At 32.1% G+C, this 9715-nt stretch overlaps 1 protein-coding gene across 1 annotated transcript; it reads left to right on the top strand.

Annotated features, from left to right (window-relative positions):
* The first annotated feature begins 313 nt into the window (after nucleotides 1-313).
* Nucleotides 314-7793, top strand: LOC106309263 (disease resistance protein RPS6-like). Its single transcript, XM_013746308.1, has 6 exons — nucleotides 314-827; nucleotides 2583-3693; nucleotides 5551-5916; nucleotides 6171-7030; nucleotides 7130-7520; nucleotides 7596-7793. The coding sequence occupies exons 1-6, from the start codon at nucleotides 349-351 to the stop codon at nucleotides 7791-7793; spliced, it is 3405 nt and encodes a 1134-aa protein (XP_013601762.1). The 5' UTR covers nucleotides 314-348.
* Nucleotides 7794-9715: the final 1922 nt, after the last annotated feature.

Genomic DNA, 9715 nt, shown 5'->3' with positions numbered 1-9715 from the left:
CATCTCGACTCCGTAATTTTAATTTATTCGTTTGCTTCCGTATTGTAATTTTGATTTATGTTTTTACCTTTTTTTATATAAATATCAATAGTTCTAGTGCAGTAAAATAAGGTCCTTACACTGCTTACTCATCTTCTCTTAAAAAAAAGTCAAATACATGTATTGGCCATGAAGATAGTATAAAACTAGGACAAGTGTCTCTGGATGATCAATATTCTAACAAATTTCCTTTTGTATTTTCTTCGAAACTGTGTTTGCAACTCTCGTGATTTGAATATTATCTCTCAATTTGACAAACTGCTTTCCTATAAATCCTTTTTGCATTTCCAACTGCTCTCCGCGTTTCACATGGCTTCTTCATCTTCTTCTTCTTCTGCAGTGATCATCCATTGTGCACACGATGTATTCCTCAGCTTCAGAGGATACGACGTCCGCCGCAAGTTCCGTTCCCACTTTCTCAAGGAGCTCGACCGCAAGTTAATCACCTTCAAGGACGATGAGATGGAAAGAGGCCGATCTATTGCGCCTGAGCTTATCAAGGCCATACAAGGATCCAGGATCTCAGTTGTAGCGTTTTCCGAAAACTTTGCAAATTCGAGCTGGTGCTTGGATGAGTTAGTCGAGATCATGAGGTGCAGAGAAAACAGAGGCCAAATGGTGATACCTATTTTCTACGAAGTGGATCCTTCTCATGTCAGGAAACAAACCCACACCTTCGGAGAGATCTTCGAATGGACTTGCAACGGAAAAACAGAAGAACAGAAACATATGTGGCGACAGGCTTTGACCAACGCAGCAAACATAGTTGGGGAGGATTCTCGGAACTGGTACTTTCTTGCTTTCTTTTCAGTGAAAAATAAAATAAAATAAATCTTTCTATATATTAATTAAAAAGTCACTTAATTGAGTTTTGCTTATGTGTCACTCATAGTTGAAGTTTGGAATTATTTCGCTTAATTTGATTGGTTGTTGGTATTTGAATTTTTATTTATTTAATTAGATTTTTAAAAATAAAACTAATACTAGAATTAACTAATCTAATATATATTACCAAAAAAACAATTAAACATCTTAAATATGGATGGATTAACATAATTTGTTTATAGAAACAATATATATCATATATTACATTATATAAAATTAGAATATGAATATATATACATGTGATATTATAAAAATAATTATATAAACGATTTTAAAACATATTTTTATTAATACTGAATACAATAAATCATAAATTGCAGAAAACTTATTAACCTAAACCTAATATATATATATATATATATTTATATTTCCTTAAAATATATCCAACGAATGCGAAATAGTCAAATATACAATATAAAAAAAATTCAATCATTTTTGAATGACAAATGTTGATAGTATAGTTGAGTTATGACTTTCAGAAATGATTAATTATTTGTATATTTCAAAACGGAAAATTATATGGTAAGTCGTTTAAAATAATAATAATAAATAAAAAGTTTATTGTAATATAAGATTGAAATATCGGAATATTATATTAATACATGACTAGAATTAATATACTATTAATATAATTCTTATATCCTTGAGAATAGTAAAATTATATGGTAAGTCGTTTAAAATAATATTAATCAATAAAAAGTTTATTAAAATATAAAATTTTAAAATGGAAACATTATTTATGAGACTTGATTTAATAATATATTCATATAATTCATATAGCTTTGATTATAACAAAACTGGCATGCTTATTTTTTTAATAGGAAAAAAAGAAATGAGATAGAAATAAAACACGAGTGAAGAATATGATTTTTATATTATATTCTTGGTTAATTTATACTTTTACGTATTTAGTTACTATAATTGTGAATTAATTAGTTTTATGTGCATTTAGAATATGAAAATACATTGAATACGGAAGATCAATAATTTAAAAAATGAAAATAATACCTTTAAAATATATTTAAATTATAATTACTTTTAATGAAAATTTTGGTCAAATGAATCAGTTTGATAAGATAATGTCGATGTGAGAGAATTTAAGGATGAAAGAATGCTCATTTACAAAAAAAAGAAAGAAAGAGAATTTAAGGATGAATTTATTTGTTTAACCAATTATGAGTTTTATGTTAAATACCAAATCAAAAATGTATGAGAAATAATGATTTGTGATTTGACAAAATTATGGAAACTTTGTAACTATTTTGCATCTAAGTAAAATAAAGTGATAGACAAAATAAAGTGAGAAATAGAAAATGTTACAAATCATTTTTTTATTAATCTTCGGTTTTTTATCAATCATAAATTCTGTAATAAAAAGACTTTTGAAAAGTTAGATTAAAATTTATAGAATTATCACTATATCTCAAAACTCTTCTTAGATTATATAATATCAGAACTTTTGATCTTCAAATTATTTTAAGTTGATAAATTATTTTTAATAGTTATGATAAATTATTCAATATTAAAAAATTTAAACAAAATGTGTAATTTTATATAATGTTTATATCCGCGAAATCGCGGGCTACCTAGTTAGTATTTAAGTGAATGATTCTCTTGCTTTCTCTTCAATGATGTTTGTATTGTCTTTTTTTTATTAGGCATGACGAAGCAAAACTGGTCGAGAAAATTGTCAATGATGTTTCAAGCAAACTGAATTCAACAGAATCCAATGATTTTGACGACATGGTGGGAATCAAAAGTCACATGAAAAGCATGAATTCAATGTTGAATTTGGAGTCAGAGGAGGTGATCATGGTAGGGGTTTGGGGTCTATGTGGAGTTGGTAAGACTACCATTGGACGAGCTCTCTTTAGTCAACTCTCCTGTCAGTTTCAAGGCAGCATTTTCATTGATAAGACTAAGAAGAATTTTACAAGGGCAAAGTCAGACGACTACAACACGCATCTGTTCTTGCAAACACAGTTTCTGGCTGAGGTTCTGGACCAGAAGGACATAAAGATACATGGTTTAGGTGCGGTGGAAGAAAGGTTAGGGCATAAGAGAGTTCTTGTTGTTTTTGATGATATGGATGATCAAGTCCTCTTAAATGCCTTGGTGGGGAAAACTACATGGTTTGGTCCTCGAAGTAGAATTGTTGTAATTTCAGAGGATAGGCAGTTTCTAAGGGCCCGTGGAATTGGATCTGATCGTATTTATGAGGTGGCTTTACCGTCGGAAGAGCTAGCGCTCCAGATGTTCTGCCGATGTGCATTTCATCAAGACTCTCCACCTGATGGTTTTATGGAGCTTGCTACTGAAGCTGTAAACCTCACCGGGAATCTTCCAATGTGTCTCAACGTCTTGGGTTCTTCCCTTGAAGGGGTGAAGAAGGAGGAGTGGGCAGATAGGATGCCTCAGCTCAGGATTTGTATGGCTAAACAGATTGATAAAACATTAAGAGACAGCTATGATAGGTTAAAAGAAGAAGATAAGGCAATATTTCGTCACATCGCTTGTTTATTTAATCATAAGCCACGTGACTACGTGATACGATTGCTTGAAGATAGTAAGTTGGATGTTGATGTTGGACTCGTTACTCTAGCTGAACGGTGTCTCATACAGATATCAGGGGATAACATCATTACCATGCACGAATTCCTGCAGGAAATGGGTAGAGAAATCGTACGTCAACCATGTATTCAGGAGCCTGGAGAACGTGAATTCTTAATGGAGTGTCAGGAGATTTGTGATGTACTTGTTGACGGAACTGTAAGTTTCTTGTAGTAATTCATGTTTTTGCCTCAATGGATACGTTTTTAAGCATGTTCTTAATTTACTATATTGATTAACCCGGGGTTTTTAGGATGAGTTCTTAGCGGAAGTTAATAAACTGTTTCTTAACTTTTAACTAAAAAAATTAAGAACCGGTTCTTAAATAAGGATTTTAAGAACCGATTCTTAGCATTTTTAGTTAAAAATTAATAATCAGTTTCTTAATTTCCGCTAAGAACCCCACTCTAAGAACCCCTGATTAATCATGGTCTAATATTATTTGAAAAGTCAGTTTTGTATGTGTCGATCATGTTAACTCTCACGATGGTTAATTAGACTAATACACTTAATGAATTAAAAATATAATATAAAAAATCTTATTATATAAAGCTTGGTTCTTCAAAGTTGCTAATTAACATAATCGTGACACTTGACAATTATATATTTTAAGATTGTGACATGTGTTAATCTATCTCATAATTAAAAAAATAAAATAAAATATTAACAAAAAATGAATTTTATTAAAAAGTAAATATAAATATTATTTAATAGTAATTTTTTGTTTTAATATTATATAAAATCTTATTATATAAAGCTTGATTCTTCAAAGTTGCTAATTAACATAATCGTGACACTTAGCAATTATATATTTTAAGATTGTGACATGTGTTAATCTATCTCATAATTAAAAAAATAAAATAAAATATTAACAAAAAATGAATTTTATTAAAAAGTAAATATAAATATTATTTAATAGAAATTTTTTGTTTTAATATTATATAAAATCTTATTATATAAAGCTTGATTAAGAATATTAGAAAGTTATATTCTTTTTTTATAAAAAAATCCTAAACAAAAGATATTTGTATCATATTTTTAAGTCCTAACCAAAAGAGAATTGTAAAAGTTTATTTGATTACTAAAAATTATTTAATTAACAAAATAAGTGTAAAATTAATATTGATACGAATTGTAAAAATAGTAATTTTAATGTTTTTATTAATAACTAAAAATAATTATTTGATATCAATTTATTTTTTTCAGAAATTCTACAGAGAAGATAATTATAATAGGTTATATGAAAATATTTTTCCTTTTCTAAAATCTTAAACAAAATTGTACAAGAGTATTAATATTATTTTTTATTTTTTAATTGTAAATAATTAGGAGATTCATAAAATAGAATGATTTTTCTTTTTTAAAATTCTAATAAAATAAAATTTTAAAGACTTATTTAATAAAAAGTTAAATTAATACATAAGAACATGTATAATAAAAAGTTTAATTGTATTTAACTTTCATTTTTTTTACTTTTCTTTCAAGTTTTTATTTTGGATTGTGTTCAGTTTTAACGTTTAGGTTTAGTATTTTCATAAGTACAAAGTTTATAACAATTAATCTATACACAATGATTATAAAATACAAATATTAACTTGAACTTATGTGTAAAAACGAATTTTAATTATAAAATAAATCTCAACAACATATGCAGAAAAAAACAATCATAAAACTAAATTATTTTATAGTTTTTTAAATCAAAACATCAAACAAAACCCGTTGCAACGCAACGGGCTCATATCTTGTATATATATAAAGTGAGGATTTTATTACTTCAAAAGTATATTTTATATTATTTAAAAAAAATTTTTAAATGTAATATTACTAATTTGTGAACTTTTTCTTTTTTTTTTATGAAATTATATTATATATAAAATATATTTTTTTCAATTCGTTTTTTCTTTTACTTAATAAAAATTTTCCTTTTTGATTATATTATATGGTTTTTGGAAAATTTTAAAAAGGAAGCTAAATAAATAATAAATAATACATTTGGTTTCTGATAAATTTTTTCAGGGAACTAAAAGTGTTTTAGGCATATTTTTGAACTTATCTGAAATGAAGGATACGTTATGTATTGGCGAGGAAGTATTCAGAGGAATGACAAACCTTCGGTTTCTAAGAATCTACGGGTTCGCACGAGAGGATACAGAAATTGGTTTGATATTTCGGCACCTCAACCTTAGTTCGTTTAAATGGTGGGGTGGCTCACCGAAACGTAAGCCTTTAACGGAAGGCAAACACCATATGGGGCGCCAACTTAGATTACTTGAATGGTGGTGGTACCCAATGATCCGCATGCCTTCTTACATTTGTGCAGAAAATCTTGTTGAACTCAAAATGCCGGATAGCCAGCTTGAGTTTTTGTGGGGAGGGGTTCAGGTAAGTTTTTCAGGTCTCAATGCCCCACCTTTTAAATATTAACCAATTGCTTATAATGACGTCTTACTAGAACAAATGGAGAAATAGACAATTTTTGAATAAGATATTGCACATTCACTTCTGAATGAGATTAATGGATGTAGGCCGAAACAAGAATCTGAAAAAAGCTATATATAGATTTGCTAACTTTCAGAAATTGTGACATGTTTGACGTATCTGAAGTTCCGGTTGGCTTCTTCTTCTGTTATGGTCAGCTGCTTAATAACCTCAAGAAGATAGATTTGCGGAGATCTAAAAAGCTGGCGAAACTCCCGAATCTTTCAACAGGCACCAATCTCGAGGAACTGTGTCTTGAAGATTGCTGGAGTCTGTGGACGATTACTTCCTCTATTCGTTATCTCCAGAAACTGAGGAAGCTAGATATGAAAAGATGCAAAAAACTGTGGGATTTTCCAACCGATATCGACTTGGAGTCTCTCCATTCCCTCAATCTCAGTGGATGCTCCAAGTTAGAGAGTTTTCCTCACATTTCAAGGAATATTTCAAATCTTGTTCTTGATGAAACCAAGATTGAAGAAGTTCCTGAAAGGATAGAAGATATCTCTGGGCTCAATTACATATTGATGACCGGTTTCAGCAACTTGAAACATTTTTCTTCTAACATTTCGAAACTGAAACATTTAGAGATGATGTTGTTTGCAGTGGCAACGACGACAGACAATAGTGGCATCGTTCACAATAGGGCAAACGATGTCTTCCTAAGCTTCCATAGGGAAGATGTTCACAAAGCTTTTGTGAGCTACTTGCAAAAGGAATTTATGAGAGACCAGGACCTGTCTACTAATGTTGTAAACGAGATAAGATCTTCAAGAATCGCAATAGTCATTCTTACGGATAATTACATGGGTTCGAAACGGTGCTTGGATGAGTTGGTGGAGATCATAAAGTGCAGCGAAGAGATTGGTCAAAAAGTGATCCCCGTTTATTATGGTGTGGATACTGTTATTCTCAGCAAGCAGATCCAAGACATTGTAAAGACCGAATCGTACCCAAAAAAGCTGAGACAAGCTTTTACTGCAGTAACCCAACTTCAGGGATATAATTTCTCAACCTGGTAAATTTTTTGAATTATTTATTATTTGGTTTAACTTTTAAAGTATTATCTTCCTGGATGCTCATTTCTTCATAGTATCATCATCTTTCTTGCTATCAGGGATCCCGAAAATGCCGTAAGTCAAATGCTGGCTGATGATATATCTTTTGCACCAAAAGAGTTATCTGATGTGGAAGCATTAAAGCTGCAATTTAATGGTCTAATGTTGATGGAGAAGCTGTTGTTTTGTCATATTGCTTGCTTTTTCAATAATGAGACATATGAGAATGTGACGCAATTGCTGAAAGACAGTTTGTTTGATGTTGGAGGTAGTCTTGAGATTCTATGTAAAAAGTCTTTGATACAGATATCAGTAGCGAGAGTCATAATTATGCGTCCTGTGCTGCAAAAGATAGGCAGAGATGAAGTTCTTGCAGAATTCATCAACGTGACTGCAAATCGTCAGTTCTTGATGGATACTGAGGGTTGCGACCTACTTATTAATCTAACTGTAAGTTTTTTGTTTTAACATCATTATATGTTCTTAAGCTACTACTGATATTTTCCTCTTAAAATATTCTTTCAGGATAATACTAAAAGAATATACGGTATCTCGTTTAACGTATCAGAAATGGAACAGAGATTGGCAAGAGATGAAAGACTCAAAGGAATGAAAAGGTTGAGGTTTGTGAGAATGTACAAGGATAGTTTGTACGGTAAAGAAGTCAGAGTTCATTTAGTTATAGGCCTCCACTCTTTGTGGTACCGCCTTAGTAATATTTGAAGGATAAGAATAGTCACTCAGTAAGATGCTATCATCGGCTAAAGTCTTACTCCACTTATATGTAGGGTTTGTTGCTTTATATTAAACCCTTTTTTTTTTGTCAAGTTTGATATTGAATATTTCTTCTACTGCTTATCCACTCTTTTCATGGTTAATCACAGACATTTTGCCAAGGCAAAAAGGCAATGCCTATTTTGACGGGAGGCCTACGTTGCATGTGTCGGTGTCAGTGGTAAATGTAGCATGTAAGCTATGGCGGCATGTGCACCCACTGAATTTTTATATTTAAATTTTTGTATAAGGAATATGATGACAAAATTTCGTTATGCACCCATACTAGCTTACGATTCAATTCATGTTTCTTCAACTTTTATTTTCTTACCATTTAAGCACCCAGTGAAAATATACTCTAGATTCGCCCATGGTCGGTGTCCGTGTCAGTGTCTGTCGTTTGTCCTCTGAAGAAACAAGAGTGGCGTTGCTCTGTTCTTCGGCAAAGGCAGAGTAGTGGGGCTCTAGCAGCTGTTTGCATTGGAAGTCAAAGTGGATATATACTCACTTATGTCGGAACTTCGTCTTCATTCCTCGTCAACTCCAACAACATATTGTGATAACATCGCTAAGTATTTTCATTGATGAGACTTGAAGAAAACTATACGAAGGCCAACTCAGACGACTACAACAGGGAGTTGTTCTTGCAAACACGAAGAAGTTGTTGATAAGAACTATGTACCCAAATTTTATGATCCGTGAATGAAATAGAAAGAAAGGAATCGATTTACTCAAGGATAACGGTTACAAGGACAAACTCACTAAGAGACACCCTCTCACCGTGCAAACAATGATCATCCAAATGGCAACCTCCCTCATACAATATCACTCACTACTTGTACTACTCCTAGCCTACGTTGTACAGGCCCTTACCGTGACCAGCATAGAATTGACATAGCACGTGCTCATGTCTCTGAGTCAGCACTTTCTGTTATTATTTATCCTTCTAGAATCCTTGCCCATCAAGCACCAATTCCATATGGGCCAAAAGCGTGATCCGATCAGCCTCTTCACTCCTTAGGGACTTTCCTCGCAGAGTATTGATAGAGAATAGGAGGACGATTGGCCTCAAGGCGTACCATGCATTACCCCCGCCATCAAATTAACCTTTTCCTCATGGTCATATGTTGGAAACTGTTTGAGAATTGTGCTCGTCCACTCTCACATACAGTCATAAGGCCATTTGACCAACACTTCCTCCTGACAAGTGGCTTGATTGGTCCTCTTTTCCCCACACCTCCTCTGGTGCATCCACTAGTATCCCTTCAGTTGAGAGATTGAAAGATCGTTGCCTCATTAGGCCATACGAGAGAAAGATTAGAATGTTTACTTTATTATTATTAGTTTCCTTATTGTTAGACTTTTTTTCTTTTTCTTTGTGTTTTGCTTGTTTGCCAAGGTCTTTTCCTATTTAAAGGAGACCTATGATTCTAATAAAGAGCATCCATTAGAGATCAAAAACAAGGAGGAGTTGTTGTTTTTTTCTAATAAACGAGGAGTGTTTCGGTTTCTCAAATTACTGAGTAGAAGTTTTGTTAGCATTCTCGAATAAACTAACATCTTGATAGAGATTCAAGTGGTGTCTATCAGAGATGTGAAGGTAGGGGCTCATTGTAACTGCTTGTCCGACCAATTTTCTGATCTGTGATACATGAAATGTGTTATGTATCTTTGACTCAACTGGAAGCTTCAGACGGTAAGCTACTGGACCCACACGAGTTTCTATCTCATAAGGTTTATAGAATCTTACAGCTACCTTCTCGTTTACTCTCCATGCTAGTGATTTTTGTCGAAATGGTCTTAGTTTGAGGAAGACCCTATCGCCCACTGCATACTAACCTCTCTTCTATGTCCATCAGCCCTCTGTTTCA

The sequence above is a fragment of the Brassica oleracea genome, chromosome C8, assembly GCF_000695525.1.
Source record: "Brassica oleracea var. oleracea cultivar TO1000 chromosome C8, BOL, whole genome shotgun sequence".
Lineage (NCBI taxonomy): Eukaryota > Viridiplantae > Streptophyta > Magnoliopsida > Brassicales > Brassicaceae > Brassica > Brassica oleracea.
This window is presented reverse-complemented; position numbering and strand designations above follow the sequence as displayed.

Excerpts from the sequence above, each read along its gene's own strand:
- LOC106309263 (XM_013746308.1), top strand. The coding sequence starts at position 349 with ATGGCTTCTTCATCTTCTTCTTCTTCTGCAGTGATCATCCATTGTGCA. Across the intron at positions 3,694-5,550 it reads ATGTACTTGTTGACGGAACT|GGAACTAAAAGTGTTTTAGG; the intron begins GTAAGTTTCTTG and ends AAATTTTTTCAG. Across the intron at positions 7,031-7,129 it reads GGATATAATTTCTCAACCTG|GGATCCCGAAAATGCCGTAA; the intron begins GTAAATTTTTTG and ends TCTTGCTATCAG.